Source organism: Micromys minutus (assembly GCF_963924665.1).
Source record: "Micromys minutus genome assembly, chromosome: 15".
NCBI lineage: Eukaryota > Metazoa > Chordata > Mammalia > Rodentia > Muridae > Micromys > Micromys minutus.
The window spans coordinates 2,280,306-2,306,051 of NC_137984.1; the positions used below are offsets into that span (position 1 = coordinate 2,280,306).

The 25,746-nt window shown below is 41.0% G+C and overlaps 1 protein-coding gene across 1 annotated transcript in view; it reads left to right on the top strand.

The window, feature by feature from the left end:
• Positions 1-25,746, top strand: part of L3MBTL3 (L3MBTL histone methyl-lysine binding protein 3) — a 97,453-nt gene that overhangs the window by 35,516 nt on the left and 36,191 nt on the right. Inside the window, exons 6-14 of the mRNA XM_080929167.1 lie at positions 491-623; positions 2,253-2,337; positions 3,718-3,809; positions 5,604-5,708; positions 9,791-9,926; positions 11,670-11,761; positions 14,061-14,212; positions 21,563-21,639; positions 24,487-24,572. Coding sequence (XP_080785293.1) covers positions 491-623; positions 2,253-2,337; positions 3,718-3,809; positions 5,604-5,708; positions 9,791-9,926; positions 11,670-11,761; positions 14,061-14,212; positions 21,563-21,639; positions 24,487-24,572 — 958 coding nt within the window. The remainder of the gene's footprint in view (positions 1-490; positions 624-2,252; positions 2,338-3,717; positions 3,810-5,603; positions 5,709-9,790; positions 9,927-11,669; positions 11,762-14,060; positions 14,213-21,562; positions 21,640-24,486; positions 24,573-25,746) is intronic.

Below are 25,746 nucleotides of genomic sequence, written 5' to 3' on the forward strand. Positions count from 1 at the left end.
TTCCTTGGCTTTTATGTTTTAGTGGAGATTCCCACATATCCTAATCAATATAGAAATTGCTGATTGTTTTGTATTGGCAAACTGATTCTTTACAAATTTACCATTTGTCTTTTCTACTGGACATGCCAATCTTAAAATTGGTAGGACTTTGGTTTCCAGTTGCCCTGGAAACACAGCATCTGTAAATAATTGATTCTTTTATTATTGTGGCAGACAAGTAATTATAAACTCATTAGAATCTATGTCATATATATTGCTAGTTCCCCTTTGACATTAATATAGAAAACAATTTCCAGTTTCTATAAAGACAGATCTATAAACTGTGATTTAATGTTCCCTATATGTATGATATGCTAATGCCTGTGGACTTCTTGGTAATTAAATGTTTCCTCTGGAGAGCAATTTTTTAAAAATAATCTTTGCATCAATAGTCCACATGTATTGATAGATACTGTTTCCCGTCACTGTCTTGGGGTTATAAACACAACAGAGATCAGAAGGAAGAACGAGATGGAGGAGAAGACAATGACGAGGAGGATCCTAAGTGTAGTCGGAAGAAAAAACCAAAATTATCTCTGAAGGCTGACTCCAAGGAGGATGGAGAAGAGAGAGATGACGAAATGGTTAGTGTCCCTTACGTGTCCATTCGGAAGCATGGGCAGTCAACTTGGGCTGCCGCTGGCCACCAGATCTTTCTGGAGTCAGTGAGTGCTAGTTCATGGATCATTTCTGTCCGGAGATTGTATACCGTTATTCAGTGGACGAGCAATATGGAGGAGTAAGACATGTAGCAGGAATAAGGTCCTTCCTCCTAAAGACATTGTGCTCTGGCTAAGGAGGCACAAGAAGCAAATGAACCAGAGAGATAGCAGTTTCTCCTTAGTGTCATGTCGGCATTTAGCATAGAGCAGCAGGACTGGCCGAACAGCTTTAGGTTAGGGGAGGGCTACAAGGAAGCCGGGAACACTGAGATGTGACCAGTAAGGAGGAGCCAGTTGTGTGCTTTTAGCACCCTGCAAGACGCAGCATCTAAGGGAGTCTACCCAACGTGAGGAAAACGGCAGCACATTATGTAGGAGGGGCACAGAGGGTTAGGGCGGAGCAGAAGGAGGAAGCTGAAGTTACTGTGATTGGATCAGGTCAACCGTATGGCTTCCTGGGTATAGTGGGAAGACACTGGCAAGTTAAAGGCAAGGGGATGGTGCATTTGATTTGTTTGGCACGGCCAGTTTGCTTTAGCCCAGGTAACCAAGGGAAGAGTCAGGGAAAGCAATTAGATATTCTTGCAGTGTGATAGCTCCTACATGATAGAGGGTCATGTAAGAATTAGGAACAGTTAGGTGATTTTGTTAGAGTTAGGTAGGGTTTGAGGAGCTATAAGAGAAGGAAAGAATCAGGGATTCTATGAATTGTAGATTTCTGGATTGAACAAGTGTCTGGAATGTGAAGGCAAGGGTGGATGAAGAAAAGGCTCAGCAGACCTTGGGGCGTGTAGAGTTTGTTGTGACTGGTACTTACATATCTCAAAATTGTTAGGCAGCAATTTGGAAACATGAAGTTAGGAAAAGGTGAAGCTAGATATGGCCAGTGAGATTATTTAGGGTACAGATGACCTCAAGGGATGGAGGAGATGATTGTCAGTAAAGCACTTGCCCTGTGAATATAAGGACCCAAGTTTAGATCTCCAGGACCTGTGCAAAAAGCTAGGTAGATAGATCCTGCTTCTAATTCTATTGTTGAGGCTGTGGAGGCAAGGAGGATTCCTGGAGTTCATTGGCCTGAAGTGCCAGTCACTAGGAGATCCTGACTCACAGGAAGATGGAAAGAGCATGAGGAATGACACACAGGGCTGTCCTCCACTCTTAGTACCAAATCATACCCCTCCTCACACACATAAATAACCTTCAGACCTCCAGGCTAGAGAGGAGCAGAGGTCAAGTGGATGCAGACATCAGCAGTAAGCCTGCGGAAAGGACCAGTGAGGTCTGAGGAGAGTAGGGCACAGACCTAGAGCTAAGACTAGGATGTGTTTTCAGGAGAGCTCTTCCAAAGAGCAACTGGAATTGCTCTCTTGTAATGACTCAGTTCAAAACCAACGTGGTCTCAAGTGGACCATAGCATTGCTTTTAAGAGTTAGGAAGGGACACAGAGACAAAGGTCCACAGCAAAAAGCTTTGAGACAGACCTCAAAGTTTTCCTGGAGACCAACCTCACGAACCTGTAAATTCAAAACATTTCCTTTCTTGCTGTAGGAGAACAAACAAGATGGAAGGATCCTGAGGGGTTCTCAGAGAGCCAGAAGGAAAAGGCGTGGGGACTCAGCCGTCTTAAAGCAGGGTGAGTTAATGCTGGAAAAGCTGTGCTAACTCAGTGGCCCTGAAAATGCTTTACAGAAGCAGATCAGTCTTTTATGTTTTCCACAGTCACAGGGAACCTCTGAGTTTCTCTCTGGTATGGTTTTCTCCATAAAAATGAAGGCTTGAGGTAGCAGTTTAGGAAAGCTTAGCTAATTTTCAAGTTGTTGCCACGTACGTATGGGACGTATATATCTTTTATATACCAGTATAGCCATCAAGATGGTAGGTAGTTCCTGCCTCTCTGCCCCTTTGCCAAAACCTCTGTTCTTGCTCATTTCACATGTTCTATTGTGCTCTCTCAAAGCACATCCTCCTAGTGTGGTCCCGCCTCTTCCCCTTTCCTTAAAGCCACATCTTATTGACTCTAACTCTCAGGCTTTCTCCCTTGCTGTTTGGTTAGATAAACTCTTCTCCATTTTGGGATCGGATCTCTGGTCATTTCCACATGAGCTCCTCTCAGCTTCACGCCACATAGCCTGATGCCTCTGTCCTGCCAGGTCTTTGCTCAGGGTCAGTGGAGATCTATACAGCCCAGCATTACTACAGGCTTGTTTCAATAATCTCCCAGAAGGAGTTGAAAATATGTCCACCTGTCTCTTGCTCACAGCAGAACGTCCATGCCTTTTAAGACATCTTTCTGTTTGTTTGTTTGGTTGGTTGGTTGGGAAGTAAATTGAATCCCCTGGTCACTGTGTGGAGTTTTTGTTTCCTCCTTCAGCTTCCCTCTCCTTTCCTCCTAAAACCCTCTCAGGATGAGATTCTAAAGCGGTGGCTCTTCTACACCTCACCCTTTCAGGCATTATTTCTTTTTTTGTAAATTCCCTTCTGTAATGTGCTCCCAAAAGGATTTACACATCCCTGTGGACTCACAAACACTTCCAGTGTTGCTCCTAGTGAGCCTGTCACATCCCTTCCCTGTTCCAGCCCTGGCACATCTAATCTGGAACCTTCTGACTTTTATTACATATGCATTTTTTTTGCACTTATTGAATATTCTTGTCACCACACCAATTTTTATTTCATTTTCAAGATTGGCAGATATTCGATAATCACTCAATGCATTATTCTTTTCCCAGCCTTCCACGGCGTGGGAACAAACAGTACATAGAGCCATATTGTTTCTGTAAGATTTTACTTTCTGTAGGTTCTCTGGGCATCCTGCTGGACTTTTCATGTACACCAAGTTTGTTCCCTGTGCTTCACTGGCTTCCCAGTTGTTGTTCCCCTGGAAGAGGGACCAGAAAAGGAGAGACATGTCAGCCGTAGGAAGGGAAGAGCATTCTAGTGGTTGAAATCCTAGTGGTTGCAGAAGGAAGGGCTTCCTGGAGCTTTCCGTTGTCATTTGTTTGTTGTTTTTCAGGCTTACCTCCTAAAGGCAAGAAAACCTGGTGCTGGACATCCTACCTGGAGGAAGAGAGAGCTGTGGCCGTGCCTACGAAGCTGTTCAAAGAGGTAAGAGTCCTTCTGCAAGCGCTGTGTGTGAAGGCAAAGGACTGTACTCTTGTCTGCATGCACACTCCTGCAGGCGCGCTCACAATTTCCTCCCAGCATTCACTGAGTTTCCGTCATTCTGCATTGTAGGGATACTGTTACTGAAAAACTAGTAGATACATTTTATGCCTAATTGTAAGGGATCATGAATGAGTAATTTAGTTATGCATCCTGTTAAGATGCTTTGCCTAGCATTCCTGATGAGAATATTCTATCATCGATAACTTAAAATCAGTTTAAAGTGTTGATAGTCAGTATGCCTCTGCATAGAATCTCGCCTCTAGACTAAGATAGGATTTTCTTTGTAAAGGTCACCTGGAGTCTGTTGCCACAAGAGAACTTTTTCCATAATGTGCTTGAAGGTAGCCATAGATAACAGGTAAATTATCAGGAATTATAGAATCTTCAGTAGAATCTTACAAAGCTCTGGTGGGTATGATGTGGAGCACAGGGTGTACTTTGCTGCCCTGCCATGTAAGTCACTTCTTGGGTATCTCTCTAGTTCTGGATGAAAAAAAGTGTGTACATTAGAGGGGCTGTATCAGCATTGAGAATTTTAATTCATATGCAATTATGACTTGTTCTGGATAGTTATTTTCTGTACCTTTGGTTCTTTACACAGTAGACTTTCACTCCACCCCACTCCCCACCCCAGAGATGAGGTTTCTCTGTAGCCCTGCCTGCCCTGGAACTCACTCTGTAGATCAGGCTGGCCTCAAACTCAGAGATCCACCTGCCTCTAACTTGCATTTTTAAATACAATTTATTTTTAGTAGTATGTTAGAGTATGCACACACCAGTGGTTGCCAGCAGAAGCCGGAAGAGAAGAGAAGATCCTCTGAATCCTGGGAAAGGATATTGGACCCTCTAAGGAGAAGCAAGTGCTCTAACACACTGAGCTACCTCTTTCTTCCACCTTTTAACATTTTAAAAATTACTTGAAGAGTGATATGTAGTATGATTCAAATTGTCAGTATTAAAAGGAAAAGCCCTTGTGGCTTTGTTTCCCTAAACACCAGATCTGTCTCTGTGGAAGTGGCCAGTATTTCATTCCTAGACCGGCACACACCTTCTGCCCTGTCTAACGCCCATTGGCAATGGCTGGCCTGTACTTTGTGAGACTATCATTTTAATTTTATACTTTGGAGATTATTTCATTTTAGGTCATCGATCTCTTCATCTTTTTTTTAAATCCATAGTATTTTAAACTTACATTTATTCCATAAAAAATTAACTTGCTCTCTATTGATTTACACACAGATATGGTTTAATTTTGGGGGGGGGGGGCACTGGAGACTTCATTAAATGATGCCGCACACCAGACATTTTGCATATATAGGAATATGTCCATTAGATAACTCTCTTGAATTAGAACCGCTGATAGATCCGTTTTTTGTAGACAGACTGAATTGCTGGTGATCAGGCAGACTTATTCATCTGCTTTCTTAGGGCTCAGAGCCAGCAAGCTCAGCTCTTCAGTCTAATGTGAAATATATCTTGTTTGATTCTGATGAGCAAGGTTGACTGTCTCTTCAAACATGTAAGAGATGAAGATTCCTTCTTACAACTTTTTGCCTTTGTCTGCTTTTCATCTTAACTGTTCATTAGTCCTTTTCCTTTGGGACTGTAGGGAAGGAAGGCAGGACCCTGCTCACACTAGGGGAAGGAAGCACTTGCCCTGGAGTCCCAGCCCTAAGGATGTTGTTTTGAGCTGGTCTTGTTGGTGATGTGATTCCTGCATCCTTTGCATTGCAGCACCAGTCCTTCCCCTACAACAAAAATGGATTCAAAGTCGGTATGAAGCTGGAAGGCGTGGACCCTGAGCACCAGGCTGTGTACTGTGTCCTCACTGTGGCTGAGGTGAGCTTCTCCACCTTGTATTTGTTTGGGAAAAAAAAGATGATGACCATGGGGCCTTAATGATGAGAAAAAAATGTCCTTGGCTGAGGGTTTACATCATGTGAGGCATGATACTTAGCAGTTTTTATGTATATTATCTCTTCCAGTGGTAGACCTGGGGTTTGAAGTGATGTCTGAGATTCCATAGATAGGCTTTATTTGTGAAAGAAATGACTTTTTCTTTGTGGTTCTGAAGAGGGAACCCAGAGTTTCACTCTGTACCAAGCAACTATGTGTGTGTGTGTGTGTGTGTGTGTGTGTGTGTGTGTGTGTGTGTGGCTTACATATATACACACACTTACATATATAGCTTATACATAGTGTTTTGGAATGTCTCTGTGTGTGAAGGTTTCAAGAAAAATTTAGCCAACACACACACACACACACACAATGTTTGCATTATATTACTGACAGCACTTTTTAAATTTCTTTTTTTCCTGTGTTAGTACCCCTTCCTCTGAACTAAAGTTATGGATCTTTTAAAACCTTCTCCCCAAAGGAGTAAAGTGTAGCTTTAGTTATGGTAGCATTACTTCAGTGACTGTGTGCGGTCATCCTAGGGCATGACTAACCTGGAGCACGCTGTTTGCCCAGTGCAGATGGGATCATGGGAGGAAATAGCAGTGTCAGGTGCTTTTGGAGGTGAGGCCATGGTGCCCTAAGTGTTTAAATGAAGGATCTACAGACAGGATTGAGTTTGAAGAGTCAGTAAATACAAACTGCTTTTAAGAGACTTGGGCAGTGGGGATTTAACACCTGTATTTACTTCTTTGTGGTACTGAAGAGGGGACTCTGGAGTCTCAGGCACTGCTAAGCAAGTGGTTTATTATGACTCCTGGTGTTTTAGAGGGTTGTTTTTCTTAGTGTAGATTTTAATTGTAAAAGCTGTTGGTGCCGATCTCTGTCCTACCTGCCTCTTTCCAAAGTCTAGAGAGCACCCTTACAGTACTGCTTGCTTCTAGATACCTTCTTCTCCAGTGGAATTATATATAGAAATTTTTCTTCTTTACACATGTAATTTGCCTCTTGCTTCTGTGATATATACACATTTACTGTGTTACCATTGGGTCTTGTTGAAAGGGTTTTGTGGTGAAAGAGTATCCCCACAAAAATCACACCAGCAACAGACCCCATGCAGGAGATTCATTGGGGCCTTTTTGAGAGGGAATCAGAAAACAGACAAAGGCAGACCAGACCTTGGCAGTGCAGGCTTTATATGGTGGTAGCAACAGTAGAAATGTTGCATTTGCTGTTAATGACTAGGACAGGGGCTTGGCACTGAGTCATTTTAAGCAAGGAGGAACCTGGTTCTGGAATATGGATGGTTCTTAGTTGACTGACACCTGTCCCATGGAATTGCTTCTGTTCATTTCAACTGTTTGCATGTTGATAGCAATGGAATGGACATCTGTTTCTATGAGGCCCAGGGATGGTGAATTTGAAGCCTGACTGCATAGTGGACCCTGCCCCCTCCCCACTCCAGCATCAACTATGTGGTTGAATGAACAGCCTTTCATGTCCTGTCTCTGCTTGTTTCTACATACTCAGATCTGTAGGAACCAACCTGGAGCTGCAGAAAGAAATGTTGTTTATGACATTGGGCACCCCTAAAGGTTCCTACAGCTGAGGCCATTTTAGCTTGAACTAGATTTCCTTGAGTCTCACCAAGAACAGGTGAGAATTTGTTTATCTAAGACTGAATAGCAGTGTGCCTTTATTTTAATCTGTTTCCCTGCCCCCAGTGGCCAAAAGAACTGATGTTTGACCTGAATGAGAAAGGAAGTGATTCCTTGGGAACATTCTTTTATAATGGAGACAGCCCAGCATTCCTTCCTAGTTCAATTCCCCCCCCACCCCCAGAAGCAGCCTAAATGTGTAGAATATAGCCGTACAGATCCACCCTTGTTTCCTGAGTGCTGGACGTTACAGCAGGGAGCTCATTCTTATTCAAGGTTCTTATATCCCTCAGATTAGTTTCTGGGAAACAATTGCTCCTTGAGGAAATGCAGGCTTAGGTTCTGGTGAGCCTCTGGTAGCAGTACTTTGGTCAGCACAAATAGCTTGTTTCTCATTGATGACTCTTTGTTTATTCTATCATTGTTTTGTCAAAACTGAACTCTCATTGATCAGCAACACTGCATCCAGCACCGGGACAAAATTCCCTTAACACTTTTCTGTTTGCTCCTTTGCATGGCATTCTGGGAAGTTAGAGGTTAGAGAGTGAACTCTCCAACTGAAAGGAGGAAGACTCCGAAAAGGTGTTGGTACTAAAGAGCGTGCAGGGAGCCCATTCACAGGAGGGAAGTCCCCGAGGAAGCCCTGCTGGGACCTGCCTGGTTACCACTGTCTTCTCACTTCTCAAGGCACCAGCTATGGTATTTTGGGTTAGGAATAAGTTTTAACAAGCAAGTGAATTCATAGGTGCAGAATTTATAAACACTGGAAATCAACATTATTTATTTGTCTCAGAAGCATTTACTAAGTTAGGTGTGGGTACACGCTTGGAAAATGTGGATTGGCAAATTGGAAAGACTTTAACGCAGGAGTTGAGTTGCAGTTACTTGTGGGACCTAGGTTCCTAGGAGCACATCTAGAAAACACACACACACACACATACACACACACATACAACACAAAGACACATGCAGAAGCAACATATAACACACGTACCCACATGAAATAAGAGAAAATAAAAGATAATTTGAGGCCCTCAGACTAGAGAGGAGGCATTGGGTGGGGCTCAGGGTCTTGATGAGAAAGGACATGATAGTGTCTGAAGGTGACCAGGGTAAGAGATTGTGCATGCAGGTGGTTCAAGCCTTGGAGGAGCAGAGGAGGAGTCAGCTGTGAGCAGTGAGAATCCTTAGGGAAAGGGGGAGCTTGGGAGGAGTCTTCAGGCAGGGAGGCTGAGGATTAAGGAGGTTGTGTTTTGCAAAGCACAGCATTGCAGAGGATGGGAGAGTTGAGGAAAACAGCTTCAGAGTGCTGACCACAAGGGACTAGACGATGTAGATGTGCTTAACTTGTACGAGGGGAATGGGGACAGCTGCCCACTAGGCAGGGTAGACTTGAGACCTCTGACCCCTCTGGGCAGGAGGTGGTGAAGGTGAGATTAACCCCCTTCCCTCCTGAGACAATGCATCCCCCAGGGACCCCAGTGTTGCCTAGGAATTTGAATTCTGGGATGAGTGTGCTTTACTGTAAGTTTGTATATGGTACATATCAATGGTGCACTTTAATTAAAATATAACATGTGGGACATTATTCCTTTTCTTTGCTCCTTTTTTTTTTTTTTTTTTTTTTTTTTGTTTCCCAGAAGAAATAGTTGTCAATAGCTTTTCATAGTCTTTAAAACTTTATGAATTTATGTTTATATATATCCATGTATATCCATGTAAATATGTGTATAGATGTCCATACATTTTTAGAAAAACACACACATATATAAGCATACACATAGTCTTCCCACAGACTGGCTCACCTTGTATCATTTGGTCTGCCACTAGAATTTTAATAGAATGCCTTAGAGGCCTTTCCATGACAGTAACTAACATTACTCACTATTGGGATGTCATAGTGCTAGCTCTGCACTTAGCCTCCAGCTTCTTGTGGGTCCACTCTTTTGTGTGGTAAGCACCTTACTGCCAAGGTCACGGTCTCCTTAACCTTCCTAAGGGAATGTCACACCTGATACCTAAGCTAATTTGTTGTGGGGGGTGTGCATATTTATTTATGTATACCTGAGTGGCTTTGTCTGTGTGCTTGTCTATCTCTCTCTGTGTGTGTGCATGTGTATCTGCGTATATATCTATATATATCTATGTGTGTCTGAATGTATTTATGTGTGTGTGGTTGGTTTCTATAAGTCTCTGTGTTTGTATCTGTGTGTCTGTGTCTCTGTGTATGTCTATGTGTATGTGTCTGTATGTTTACATGTGTATCTGCATCTGTATGTATATGTCGGTGTGTGTATCTATATGTGTATCTGTATGTGTGTGTGTGTGTGCATGTATATTTTAACTTTATCTGCTTACCTGTTCCAGGTTTGTGGATATAGGATAAAGCTTCACTTTGACGGATACTCTGATTGCTATGACTTCTGGGTAAACGCAGACGCTCTGGACATTCACCCAGTAGGCTGGTGTGAGAAGACTGGCCATAAGCTCCGCCCTCCGAAAGGTGCTGCTGCTTTTTCCTCTCAGTATAACTTCCCTTTCTCAGATGCTAGCTTGGAAGGTTTAGGAATTATTCTTTATGATAATCAACTTGAGCTGACTGTTCCTGGTGTAAAACATGCTTCTTAAGGTCAAAGAAATGAAGTAAAATCTAATCTAAGATACTGAATTATTTTCATGTACTTACTTGCATATGAAATAATACCTGAATAATAATAATTCTTGACTATAAAGCACTTTTGCATACAGGTCTGTTCTATCTGTATATATGTGTGAACCCATGCACATATAGACACATAGTCTTAAACCTACTTGAGACACTAGTTTTACTATTGTTTTACTATATAGAAAAGTATTGAGAAGTCAGGTATGGTGGCACACGCCTGTAATCCTAGTGCAAGCTGGGTGTGGTGGGAGGATTGCTTTACTGGGAGTTCTAGGCCAAGATGGATTACAATAGGTGGACATTATTTCAGTGGGAGGGGGACAGGTAGGGAGAGAAAGAGAGAGAATCCTGAGAAACCATACCTTGGAAATACAGTACTAAAAATTACCATGCATACACGTTGGACTAATAATAGTGATAATTACTTTTTGGTGATAGCCATCAAGATTAGGGGCTCGTTCATGTGAAGCAAATGCTTTAACATTGATTTATGCCCCAGCCATGTGGAGTTCTTTGATTTTTATTTTTGAGACATGCAGCCTTGTCTCAAAATAAGCTCTTTGCCATTTTTCCTGACTCCTGAGTGCCAATAGGCACAGGCAACCATACCTAACAGAGTTCTTTTTTTTTTTTTTCCTCAAAGATTTATTTATTTATTATATGTGAGTACACTGTAGCTGTTCCTAGACACACCAGAAGAGGGCATCAGATCCCATTACAGATGGTTGTGAGCCACCATGTGGTTGCTGGGAATTGAACTTAGGACCTCTGGAAGAGCAGTCAGTGCTCTTAACCGATGAGCCATTTCTCCAGCCCCTGAGTTCTTTATATTATAAAATCTGCCAGAGTTGTGTTTTTTTTTTTTTTTGTATAATTATTTTAAACATCTCCAGAACAGCAGATACCATTTTCAGTCTATCCCCTATGTATTTAATTATATTTCCTTCTTATTTATTATTGTTTTACTTTTTCAGGATGTCAGAATTGAGTTTGATACTTTTGTCCTTTCCTCCTACAGTGTGGGGGTTAGAACCCCACAGCAGCCAGACAAGAGCTCTTTCACTGAGCCACACTCAAGCCCCAAAGGTGTTATTTTATAGCGGTCCACCATCCCTTTATAATGTGGGATTTGGAGAAATGTAAAAGCTGAGTTAGAGCTTCACTTCCTCTAAGGAAATGCTGACTGAAGGATTGGGAGACTTAGACAAGGCCTTGTCTCTTACTGTAATGGCAAAGGGGAGGGAACTGAGGAATATTATTACCCCAGTTTACTCCTACTTCTGAGGAACTGTAACTAAACAGTGGTAGAACTTGCAAAGCCAGCACGTCAGGTTCAAAAATACATTTTCTTCCTGTTTCTTTTTCTGTACATCCTTCATTGCACCCATTTAGGATTGGAAAAAATATTATAACAAACTTAGAAGATAAACACCACCTGTATCTGCAACCACTGTAGTTATAAATTAGGAGTTAAATTTTATTCGTTGAAAAAAAAGATCCTTAGATTGCAGTAGGACTGGGAATTAGCTGGTGGCTCTTCGTACTTTCCTTAAGTCTGTCTTTAATGTGCTTTTACTATAGGGTATAAAGAAGAAGAATTTAATTGGCAGTCCTATCTTAAGACATGCAAGGCCCAGGCTGCACCCAAGTCATTATTTGAAAATCAGAACATAGTAAGTGCATTCACAGTACTTTTCCTTTCAGAACGAGTGTCTTGTAGGATAAATCACGAGCAATAACAAGGAACTATAGTAAATTTTATTGCCTTGGTAAGTAGAGTTCTCATGTCTTAATTAAACTTTAAAATCAGCTTAAGTTCTTCATGAATAAATATCTTTTATAACCATATCATGGCTGTCTTACTGAATGGTAGAAGACAACATGATATAAAATCCAGGTGTGACTTACAATTAAGATGCATAAAAATTAAATTGGCTGGAATATTATACTGTTACCGCCATTTAATTAGGAGCGCTGCTCAGACTGGAGTCCCAGGGTGTGATGGATGTAGCCCCGTTTGAGTTTGCTGGCGGGAGGTCACTAGGGACTCTATTTTGCTTTTATTGCAGCTTATGCCTTTGGTGGCCATAGTTTTTGTAGGAAAGGCAAATGCAGATATGGTGCATTTTCTGTTGCTTGTCTTTGTCTGCCCTGTTTCTCCCAAGGCACATCCGAGGGGTCCTGATGCATTACACTCTTTCCTCCCCAAGATATGATCTAATTAGAGCAGGGACAAATGAAATGTCAAACTTATAGCACACAAGGTCTAGATGAAAGGGCATTTACTACCTTTCACTGCAGACAAATGAACCTCTTGATTCTGAGCCCTGGAATCAAGATTTTGTTTTCTATCTCCCTTCATCCCTAAAACTCCAGGGATCCCTGGGTCCTCAGCAGACCATAGAACACATGTCTCTGCAGCCTGGCTCTCTGTTAAGTGTCTGAGCATCCTCCTTTTCTGGATTCATCCTTTAGGTATCAGGGAGGGAGTAAAGAGGATAGAGGCATCAGGGATCCCTCCAGATGGAACAAGTATGGCATCAGGGAAAATGTTCCATCTGGGCAGTGATATCAGGCAGCTGGTTTGAGGGTACGAATCTAATGAAAGAAATATGCTCTGATTAAATTGAACATAAAAGTAGGTCGAAATAAAAATCGAAAGGAGAGAGAGAGAGAGAGAGAGAGAGAGAGTCAGCCTGTTTTATTATCTCTTAATTGGGCAGACAGCTTAACCACTGGAATGTAAATGTTGCCTTCATCAATTTGTATTCTTTGACAAGACATCCCTGGAGGAAGGTCAGTTGGGTGGAAACTCCACAGCCTGCTGTCTCTGCCCTGTGGCTGTTGCTCTAATGATGACTTGCATCACATGTGATTAACTGCCCTGAACCATCACTACATTCTAGACACGGTTAGCAAACGTCCTAATCTTAGGCTGTTTTGGCATTTGAGAGTTAATCCTTCTATTTCAACATTCTCCACCTCAGAATAGTCAGGTAAATGATATATAATTTCAGGGTTCAAATATATGTTAATTGCTGTGTATATTATTTGCATGTGCCTATTTAAGCCACTCAGGACTTAATAGCATTTTCAGATATACTTGGTTACATTTTTGCAACTATACCTATATAGTTTGACTTTGTAACATTTATTTGCTTAAAGCATTGGAGCAGTGTCCACAGGCTTCAGTTTGAAACCAAGGGTTTTCATTGGAGGGTTGAAATGACTTACATGGTTTTGTGGCTGACATAAGGGATAGTCTAGAATCCTACTCTGAGATTACAATATTTTTTCCACAAAAGATTGTGAGGGTTGCTTACACACTGCTGTCCCCTCAAGCTCTGAACTCTTACTGCTGGTAATCTACGGATTTCCTTAAAATACTTAATATTACTAATGACAATGCGTGTTAGCAGGGAGCTTCTCTGCTGCTGCTGTGAACACAGCTTTTCTGTAGCAGCAAGCCAGACTTGTAATAGCTTGAAGCTTTTCACATAGGAAGGTGACCTACTTTCTGTAGAGTACTTGAGAGATGTTCACAGAGCTAGAAGTGAATTCATAATGACTCCACATTTGTAACTCAATTAAGTGCATCTTTTGTGTGAAATAATTTTTATTGTTCGATCTGTAATCAAGGAAAAGAAGGCCAAATAACCAGCCATGTGGTATATGTCTCCTAACTAAGGTATTAAAACACACGCTGAAATTAATTATTCTAAGCTCTTCGAGGTTGAGGATGTTCAGTTCTGAACCTCAGTTAATTGAATGTAACTGTAGAGCTTTGTTTTTTATTGTTGCCAGTAGAAAACAACCCGCTGCGAGGCCGGCATAGCATTTTCAATTAGGTGGGTGAAACTGTGGATGCTAGTCCTTGAAGCAGGGGGTGGGGTGGGAGGGTGGTTCCGAGTGTGTAGGCCTGGGCTGTTGAAGTGCGTGCTCATCTCTAATTAAATCTGTGTGTTTTCATAGACAGTGATCCCATCAGGCTTCCGAGTTGGAATGAAGCTCGAGGCTGCAGACAAAAAGAGCCCTTCCATCATCTGTGTTGCTACGGTAACAGATATGGTGGACAATCGGTTCCTGGTACACTTTGACAACTGGGATGAGAGCTATGACTATTGGTGAGACGATTTCCATTACTAGGCTTTTGAAATGTTGATGCTTATCTAGGGGAAGAAAGTAAGTACTCAGTTCAAAATAAGGGACAATATGAAGTTTATAACAGAACCAATACGCTCTAAGGTGTGTAGTGATTGACATTGGCCTAGCCCTTGGGAGGTAGCGCATAAGCCATCACTACCCCTCACTCCATTGCTAAGGAGTCCAGTGCCTCTTCTGGTGTCTGAGCACTGCAGTGGGGTGCACACACATACATGCAGGGAAATTACCCTACACAGAAAAATAACATGCTATGAAAGAAATAAAAAGATGAAAGTTCTGCTCCACTTTTTCCTATTTCAGATCTGTAAACTTGCTCCACGTTGTATTTTTATGCTTGTCCCACATTGATTTTCCAATACAATGGGTTTTTACTTAAATTCTTTCAAATGACTCAGGATTTGTATTTGACTTGAGGTCCTAGCATAAAATCAGTATCCCAACATACACCTCCAATTCATGCACAGCCTTGTGTTCCTCCTCATCTTGAGAGTTGTGTGTAACTTTTGGAGGAATTTATTTTAATCATCTTTCCATATCTTTACACTCAGCTTACTGAACTATTCAGATAGCTGAATACAAATGATAGCAATCCAGGAATTTTGTTTTAAGTCTTACCATTATTAGATGTACTACATATAATAGTAAGAACCTCACACTATGAAAGCAACATCCTGTGACATTATAAAGTCATTGCAGTAGAGCGTTGACTTTTACATGCTCTGTGGTGTGAGGGATCAAACTCAGGTTCTTTGCAAGCCACGCAAGTGCTGTACCTCCAGACTCGGCCTAAACCAGTACATTTGATCACACCAGAAGAGAGCATCATTACAAGAGGGTTGTGAGCCGCCATGTAGTTGCTGGGATTTGAACTCAGGAACTCTGGAAGATCAATCAGTGCTCTTAACCACTGAGCCATCTCTCCAGCCCTTGATTTGCATATTTAAAAGCATAAACTCCTACTGCCCTTATTTTCAGACTGGAATGCCCTTTGAGGATTGCTTATATTTCTATTGACATGACATTATGTTTTGTTAATTGTCAGCAAAAGAAAAATGTGTTTCCTTCCTTAATGTGCAACCAGGGCATGTTTAAAACTGTTTAAGTACACTGGACTGTCTCTATTTCTCTAATCTTTGAATTTGGGTTTTTTTTTTTTTTTTTTTTTTTTTTACCTCTATGAATTACTTTGGTGTGTAATTGAGGTTACAGATTTCCTTCCTTTATTAGTTTAAAGCAGTTCTGAAATGCGAGCCCCCTACCCCAACCAACTCCCCTGCCCCATAGCATAGGAATACTGTATTCCATCTTATACACAGGAAATGGGAAACACATGTCAGTCTGTGGACATCAAGATATTATGTGTTTAGTTGTAACGAAGAATTTCTGCCTTCTAAAGAGGAACATGAAGGCAATGTATGCAGGACTGAAGAAAGGAAAACAGTATGTGCTAGAAATCGAATATACCTCTGCGTTTCCTGATGGTTGTTAGCCTCAGGGACAATCTTAAATAGCACAGAATATTGAAAGTAGAAATTACTTTAAAGATGAAGGAAGGGAATTGAGGAGTGTTACAGGGATCCTACCAGAGATGAGTCAACCTTTAGCAAATTGAAAGTCTTTATTCCAGTAGGCTTGGAGTGCACTCAGGTATTCGGGACCCAAATATAGCACCCAAGTGTTTAGGGTAGGGATTTTAAAGGTAGAAACCACATCCTGTATGTCTTGCTCTGCAGCTGCAGGGGGAGGTTTTGTGCAAGCAAATCTTTTAACAGATGCTAAGATAAGCAATTAGCTGGAGGAGGAGGTTCGAACAAACAGGCAGTTTAGCAGAAGCTAAGGTAAGGTAGTTGGGGTTTCGTGACCTTGGGTTCCTAGAATAGAGTTTGGTTGTTTTCCATGGGTTTCTCCATCAAGGGGATCAAATTTTAGTTTAAACCTTAAATGGTCTCAGCAAGAATACTAGATGGAGGAACCTCTACATTGTCTTGCCCTGTTATAAGCATCTTGGTAGTGCTGTATCCCACCCCTATTGCATACACAGCCTCTTTCCGCCCTTACCTTCTTCCTGCCTGATATTGGGCTCTAGAGACAGAACACACATGCGGTTCCCCACAGCACTTGGCACTCCAGGCCGCCTCTGAGAACTCAGGCGCGGTTCACTCCACCTCCCTGTTGTTTCTGTCCTGGGTGGATATGACCACCCCTGTGTGTTTCATTTCTCCATTTCCTGGCACAAACATGACCCCAAAGCCCAATAGATTATCAAACAGGTTCATATATTAAATTCTCAATCTACAAACCCTCTACACAATAAACTCACATTCAATGGACAAAGATACAACTGCCTTTCTGAATGAGATAAAAGACCCATAGAAACTCTTGGAAATAATAATAACAAACTTATCAATCTGGAGATATGCCAGGAAAAGCATACATGTCCATCTCCATCTTCACTGCCTCCTGTCTTCACATCCTCTCCTCGACCTTTTTCCGCCTATCTCTCTACTGTCCAACCATATATCACCTTAACATCAACGTACATTGGAGTATTTTGGGAGTAGTTTCCAGGCTGGAAGAAGGTCTCAAAACACTCTGAGGAAGGGGTGTGTAATATCTGACACTAGATTACTGGTCACATTAATCATGTCTTCTCTCTCAGCCCAGAGAAAAACAAGGAAAGGTTTGATCCCAGGGTAACTGAATGATAACACTTGGATCTTTGCTAAATCACTGTGTTACCAAGAGATTCTAAGCAAAAAACTCATTCATAACTATGGATAAGGGGGGGGGGGGAGTAGATAACTCAGCTGGAGCAAAATTGGAGTGGGTGGCTGGGGCAGTCGGGTATTGGAGGAAGTTGGAGTAGGAGAGGGCAGTGTCATATCTTAGCAAACCATGGCTGCTTGAAAGAGACATTATTTACCTTACATAAGCTCCTAGAAATATCCTTGCTGGGCCCTCTGCCTAGTCTTGCATACATATGTAATTTTATGTTGATTTTGGCTGTGACAGGATAATACATAACTCTAATCTCACGGGAGGTGGAGGCTGGAAGGTCAGGAGGTGAAAGTCATTCTCTAAGAAGCAAGTTCAAGGCTAGTGTAAGCAAAACAAATAAGACCACCAAACCCCAGGGCCTGAGGTACTCACTCAGTCTGTTTGTGTTTGTGTAACATGATCTTCGAGTCTTGCTCACTTTATAGTTAAACCATAAATATTGAGGGGTTTTTGTGTTTGTGAATTTTTTTTTTCTGAGCTTTTCAGAATGGCCCAGACCTGATCCACACAGATCACAGCAAACTGCCACTGAGAGTTCGTTCACCCATGATTTACACGAAGTCCTAGGTGATCGAGATAGGGAGATGAAGTGAAAAGTGCTTCTCAGTCGGTTCCTTACTATGTCTGCTGTTACATTTCTGCCTTTGAACACTAGACAGGACTAAGATGGTTTGTTCCGTGGCAGAGGGAATGAGTTTGGAGACCCAGCTTTTGCGTGGGGTGCTCTTTGCTACTGACAGAGCAGGCTACGCTTAGCTTACTTTCTTTACTGAGATGGTGGCTTTATCTTACATAGTGACTTAATCAGAATATACTTATGATGGGCTTCATGTTAGATGTAGGCAATAAACAGTGTGGTGTAGACTTCCTGGTTTGTAATTTACAGAGAAATCAAATAAAATCAAAAGTTAGTGGCATTTGTTTATCTTTGCTTTGAAATAATCAGCATGACTCTGGCAGGTACTTTAAAGTTATATTTGATTGGCAAGAGAAAGAATTGAACCACTGTGTATCTATTATTTTTATAAAGCTATTTATAAGTACTACTTCCTTTTGCCCCCCTCCTACAAAGTACTTTTATTGTGAAGAGAAAAGGTAAATGATGGAAACATCATAGTAGTCTATCCATCACACAGATATTTTAGAAAGAAGGCACAATTATTTCAGATATTGAATTTTTACTTTGTATATTAATTATATGATTTTGTTTTGTATATTATATGTTTTAATGTACATTTAAAAGGAAATCGTTTCAGTTTCATCTTAATGTCAGATTGGTTTGAGAGGAAAAACCTTGCTTCAGGACAGAGGCAAGCTCCAGTTGTGTGGTGTGTTCTCTCCAGGCTTCTCTCTTAGCTGAATCTGAGAAGAGCCAACTTTAAAGTTTCTGCAACAGTCATAACACATGCATATGATTTGTGAAGCAGGCTTCCGAGAGTCCTAAAATGTGAAGTTTAGAGGAGGGGATTTAGCCTAGTCATAACTAAAGAGAAGAACAGCATCTCTCCTATCACAAGAGAAGCAGAAGAGTCAGTCTATACAGGCTGCAGAAATATAAATTCTTCTTTTGCATAAAGGAAGTATCCTTAGCATATAGGATGTGTCCATACCACATAGGATGTATGCTTAGCATATAGAATGTATCTTTAGCATATAGGATGCCCCCATTACAGGGTTTGCTCAACAACTTTTTTTTTCTATTGTGTACTTGTTAAAAATATTATTTTCAAGTAATTTTAAACCTTAAAATAGCTTAGAGAATAGAAAATTCCTATATATATTCAATTTTAATAATCAATAAAGCAAACCTTTACTTTTGCTTTCTGGTGCCTCATTTTGCTGCCTTCGTTTATACCTGAACTTCTTAAATCCATACGCTTTCTCTACATATTCAATCTTAAATCAACGATGTCTACCTTGTTCTCCCTTAACCCCATTTTGTTCTAGCTTTTGTGTCCTGCATTTGCCGCTGACACTAGAGACCTTTCTGTTGACAGGTCTCATGATTAGCCCTTGCTTCTCCTTTGATCTATAGAACCACTGACTACAGCTGAGTTCTTCTGTTGTGTCACTTACAAGTCACCTGACATGGACTTTGCCCCCTTCTCTCTCCCTCCCCCCTCGCTTCTGTCTCTCTCAATTGTCTCAGATCCACAGGTGATTAAGTATCAGCCCAAATGCTGATAACTCTAAAATGGATACTTTGAGCCCGGATCTTGTTTCTGTGTGATTTCTTTCCAGACTCTTGTATCCCCGGTTTATTTGACATTCTTCCTCGTTTGCCTAACATGTTTGCTAAACATGCTAGACTTGAAGTGTCCGAGGCATTGATAACAGCTCCTTAGTTCACCCACATCCTGTGTTAAATGTGCCAACGACCAAGCTCTTAGTCCTCTGTTTACAATGTTCACCTAATCCTGATCTTTCTGTTTACACCACTTCTACTTTGGTTAAGGCCTCTGGGATCATTTGTGGCACCATCTAACTGGCCATGACATGGATTCCTGTTTGCATAATAGTTGAAATGATTACTTTAAAACATAAATCAGAGCTGGGTGGTGATGCCACGGGCCTTTAATCCCAGCACTCAGAAGGCAGAGGCAGGTGGAACTCTTGAATTCGAGGCCAGCCTAGTCTACTGAGTGAGTTCCAGGATAGCCAGGGCAACACAGAGAAACCTGTCTTGAAAAACCAAAACTAACAACCACATACAAAAAAAAATATAAATCAGGCTAAGCTTCTTCTTGGTAGAACACCCTCCTCAATGTCTTAACTAAACTCTACACTTTGTTACCTCCTCTTCCATTCTGAGAACATTTCATATTGTCTGTTCTTCAGTTTATCCTTTCCTGTCCCTGATACGGCTCTGTTAGGGTGCCCCTGCAGAGCCTGTGGACTTGTCTCTACTCAGAAGTTTCCCCTCTGTGTAAGAGCAGCCTCATCTAGGCAACATAAAGGGACACCTTTGCAGTCTCCACCCATCCCTCTGTTTCATCTGCCTTTCCTTTGTGCCAACCACGGCTCATAAATTTAACTAAGCTAGTGGTGGCTGCCTGAGTAAACATGCACATGCTTACAATAATGCATCCCCTAAATATTTACGTTGTACTAGCTAGTGAAAGTAATCTAGGGCTGACTTAAGCACCAGGAGAATGCACATACAGCATACGCAAATGCCGCACCATTTATATAGGGCACGTAAGCATCTCCAGATTTGTTATCGCCAGGGTTCCTGGGCTCCAATCTTCTGCACATGCAGAGGACAGTTATCTTTTATTTCTACTGCTTCTTTCTACAATGTTGTAAGGAGCCATTAGAAGCAAGAAACTTAAACTTTACTGTGGCCATTTCTTCAGGGTCTGTCCAGTACCAGCCAGCTGGACACATTACTTTTTAGCATATTATCTTCACTTGATGCTGAAAACAATGAGCGTGTAGATAAATGGAGAAACATGTTCCATGCTGAGGGGAGGGACTCACAGAACAGGAGCACAGAGTCAAAAGCACCAGCTTTGGATGCTGTTTATAGTAAAGATGCTGGGCAGGAGAAAGCAAACAGAGGAAGAAGTGGCTTGTTTGATTCTCTGGTATCTACAGTTCTAAAGGGGAAGAGAAAGAGCTGTTACTATATGTATTTGTTCATTTGCATTGGGTCTCTGCCAGTCTATAGAACTATAGTACTATAGTGTCCAGAAGAAGTATTGTGAGTGTGTGTGTGTGTGTGAGTGTGTGTGTGGTACTATTTTAAGGAAGTCCTGGAAGTAGTAAGACATATATTTAAATATGTCTCTCTTTCTTTTTTTATTTATATTAATAAGATTTATTTTGTTTATATGAGTACACTGTCACTGTCTTCAGACACCAGAAGAGGGCATCAGATCCCATCACAGATGGTTGTGAGCCACCATGTGGTTGCTGGAAATTGAAGTCACTCAGTGCTTTTGATCACTGAGCCATCTCTCTAGCCTCCCACCCCCGCCCCCCCCATGTATTTTAAAATTTAGTGCAAGTTAGGCCTCTTTGTTTCCTTATCCCCTGTCACATCACATGTGTTCCCTCTTTTTTAACACTCCATTCCAAGGCACCTCACTAGTTTTCTGACTTTCATATGTACTCTAGTATGCTGAGTTTTGACCATGGTCTTACCCATGTGCCTTAGAGATGCTGAAGTAATTTTACCTTTTCTGTGATGCTTGGAAATGATGCCCTCTTTGTACTTTTTCTGCCTTAAAATTTTTGGGCTTTAACATAATTTTCTTTCTTTTTTTTTTTTTGGCGAGTGGGAAAATCAAACTGTAGTGTCAAATCCATGTAATATTTATCCAGCAAAAATAAACTGTATGTGTGAAAACTTCATACATATATTTATATTAAGAAAGATCTTTTAGCCTTTTTTTTCCAAATTAGATAGATTGGAATAAATAGACCTCTTAAATGTGTTCATAATCTAATTAATTTTCCTCTTAAAAACATCTGACAGCATTCGCCTATCTCTCCCGTAACTCCCGCTCTTTAATGTCTATAACCTGCAGGTGTGAATCAAACAGTCCACACATTCATCCGGTCGGTTGGTGTAAAGAGCACAGAAGAACACTGATTACTCCGCCAGGTTTGGATTTCTAGTTTCTCTCCTGTTTCCCAGACACTTGACGAGTTGGCCATGGCTTTGTTTTTGTTGTTAAAGAGAATGTTGAATTTGGTGTCCCTACAGTCCCTGTCACAATTGCTCAGCTCAGCTGCAAGACAGAGGGGCTGCAGGGAGTAAGTAAACATAAATGTGAGTTAGTTTCCGTTCTCACAGCCCCGCAGCGACCGCAGGCGCTAACCCCAGGCCCTGATAGTGCCTCCACTGTAAGCCTTAATATTGGCATCATTTGTGTCACAGCGTTAGGTGCCATCCATGTTCTTTGGCAATGTTCACAAGAAACCTTTGCGTTTTCGACTTGGGATTCATTTCGGACTTAGTTGTCGTGCACACAGTCAGAAACATGGTGGGTGAGGAAAGTGGATGTAGTGTTGAGGGTGGGGCATAAAAGGCTGTCCTGCTGGGGCAGCAGTGTAAGTGCTTATCATATACAAGTACTTTCATTTTGGATTTTCCAAATTATAACTTTATGTGTGTTTGGTTTTAAGTTCAACGTGAAGTAGAGACAGCCGTGGTTTTCAACCTTTGTAGTTTAAAAGTTTATTAGCTTTTTCTGTATATAGTGTCTCTTTTTAGAACATTCTGATAAGTTAAAATGCACAAGGTAAGTTCATTAGGAATCCTTTACAATGTGTGTGTGTGTGTGTGTGTGTGTGTGTGTGTGTGTGTGTGTGTGAGTTTGCATATTTCATGTTTACTTACTTGGAAGCAACCTCTGGTGTAGAGAAGTCCCAAGAGTATTCAACTGAAGGCAAAGACTCATTCATGTTTGACAGCTGCCCCCACAGTGCTTTTCATGCAAAAGAATCCTGCACGGCCGCTCAGCTCCAGAGCCTTAGTCCCCAGCTAGAGTCTTCTTTCAACCACAACCTTAGTATGTGTGAGACTTTTAGACTAATTATTTTGTACAGAATGATGTTATTTGAATGTGATCGACCTTTCCTAATGACTAGACCCAAGTTACACATTGATTTGTTTTTATTTTTCTTAGTTATGTTTTTGAGATAGTCTTACTAGGTAGCCATGATGTCCTGGAACTCACTGTGTAGACCATGCTGGTCTCAAAGCCACAGAGACCCCACCTGCTTCTGGTTCTTGAGTCGTAGAACTAAATGAAAGCAACCACTTGTCTGTCTCCAGGTTGAATCTTTTTTTTTCCTTCTCTTGAAGACTGCCACAGTGTTTTTCTTGTAAACCTCTCAAGGGCATGACATTTCAGTTTGTCTTTTTCTTCTGCTAACTAATATTTCTTTCTGGAACTACTATTCTAAGTTGATGAATGTTAATGGGTAATGGTCATTTTTCTTATTCTGTTTGTGTATATTTAATTGTTATTGTTCTGCAAAGGTTAACTTTTACATTTTCCAGTTATTCATTCAGTTAGATTATATCTTTGTGGAACTGTAGATTACTAACTTTATTATTATTATTATTATTATTATTATTATTATTATTATACCACACTAGAAGAGGGCATTGGATCCCATTACAGGTGGCCCTGGGCCACTGTGTGGTTGCTGGGAATTGAACTCAGAATCTCTTGAAAAGCAGCCAGTGCTCTTTTTAAAAAAAAAAAAAAAAAAAAAAAAAAAAAAAACTTCATTTTTTAAAAACATAGATACCTTACAGATTTTTAAAAGCATTTTTGCATAAAACTATATGAATATATTTTGTCAGTACTTGATTTTTTTTAAAGGTTTGATAGTATGTGTTGAACAGCCAGTGCTCCTAACTGCTGAGCCATCTCTCCAGCCCCTGCTAACTTTATCTGAGAGTTTATTATTGACTTTTATGTAGGTGTTTTAAAGGTATACCAAGTAACAGCCCCTTTATAGTGGTTGTTCAACCTACTTTTCACATGTTTACCTTGGGATATGAGAATTGCTCTATGGAGCAGCTACAAGCACCAGATAGTCACTATTCATCAACAGCCCTGTGGCCATTTTGCCAAGTTTTTTTCTTAAGTGGTGAGTGCTATTTAGTAATCATAGTCTGGTTGCTATTTGCTTACTCTTAGCAGGGTATATGCTCCAGGCATCTCAGGGGCTGAAGGGAACATGCATCTGTAAGCATATGCAGAGCTTCTTAATCTTTTCTATTTCACTGCTAGTATATGTCACAAAAAGAAAAAAGAAAAAAAAAGAAAAACCATTGATACCACTGACCTTGATTCAAATCTCAAACTATTGGCTTCATTTTAGTTTTCTTTTGTCCGTATGTATATCTGTTTCTCAAGTGAGTAGAAACCTGACTTCCATTACAGCTAATATATTCACAGATTTCCCAAGTCCCCTTCATGTGGCAAGTTTTACCCCAAGTAGGCCACCATCATGGCTCCCTAAAGGATTTGGGGCTTAGACAGAGCAGAGGCAGTGGAGTGGAGGCACAGAAAATTATTTTCACACATTCTTTAAAGAATGTTCCTTGATTTGAGCGTGTTTCTTTATTCAACCCAACAAAAAGAAAGAGTTGTCTGTAATATTTCATCAATAATGCTTGTAAACCCTATGCTTTGTTTCACTATTCTGAAAAAGATACTTTATATAATCACATCTAAACAGTGATAGAGTCAGAATAACTCATCAGAAAGGAACTAACTAGTCATTACGAGCAGTCCCTCTGGAGGAGCGAGCAGCTTCGGGTTTCTCTGTGGACCTGAGCATCCTTTCCTGGGCTAGCCTGTGGACCTGGGCTAGCCTGTTGCCATGTCATGTTTTTTTTTTTTTTTTTTTTTTTTTTTTTGTATAGGACTCTTTGTCATTTCGTTTTTATCGCACACTCATAGGAGTCATGCCATTCTTTGTTTCTTAGGCTATTCACACGTGAAGCACTTTTCCTGGGACAAATATTTAGAAGAAACCAATTCTTTACCTGCCCCTGCAAGAGCTTTCAAAGTGGTGAGAGAATCTGCGGCGCACTATTTGATCAATATACATTGATGATGTTGTTTATTCGTGAACCTTTAAGAACCAGTCAGCTGACTTAGCCATGAGAAGACAGCAGAGGGCCGAGGAAGATGCTTTCTAAGTCTTTTGATTTTTTTTTTTTTTTTTTTTTTTTTTTGAAAATTAAAATTGTTACTATGATTTATGTATGTGGATATATGAGTGTCAGGGAGGGAGGCCCGTGAACAGGGTGCAGGAGAACCTTGACTGTTTTTTCTCTGATGCTATCCATCTTAGTTTTTGAGATAGGGTGTCTTCACCGGTTGTGTGGTGTGAGCCACAGGGATCTGCTTGCCTCCATATCCCCAGCGGGGATTACAAGGGTGCACACCATATTCAAATGGGGGTTCTAGAGAGCTAGCCTGCAAGCTGAGCACTTTACCAGTGGGTCTATATCCCCAGCTCCTCAAACACATTACTTTATCTTTTCCCATGAATTTAATGGGAAAATAAATGTATTAAATAGTATTGTAGGAGTTGGGCATTAGATACACGTTCCTAGTGTTTGAGAGGTGAGTGTGGAATAGCACAATTCAAGGATATCCCAGGCTACATACCGACATCCTGTTTCAAGACAAAATAATACATATTTTTAAGCATGGCTTTGCCTTCTGTAGATGATGCTTTCATATAGAAATTATTAATAATTAATGATAGACTTAATTAGTAAGGACAATTCTCAATATAGGTAGAAAGAATGTGGATTTTAAAGGGGGGAATTATAATGAATGGAGAGAAACCTTGTGAAAGAGTTTCTATAATTTCACCTGACAGATGGTAAGGCTGGTGGGTGTGGTCTTTGCTGCCTGTTCTTCCCCTTCCAGTGCGCAGGCTTTTAGCCCAATACACGGGCAACCCACAGCCTGTGTGTCTGTTGCATGAGAGGAAGAACTAAGATTTTTCCAGTTGTTGCAGTGAGTGTTCTGCTCTTAAAATTCACCTTGTCTTCTTCAGCTTCTGGCTTTCTCAGAAACTTGATGGTTTCCTCTGAGTGTTAAGCTTTCTTTCCCAGAAGAGCCATTTCACCATATTCAGATGGGTTGCCGGCATTTTTTTTTAAATATTTACTTATTTTATACGTACGAGTACACTGTTGCTGTCTTGAGACACACCAAAAAAGGGCATT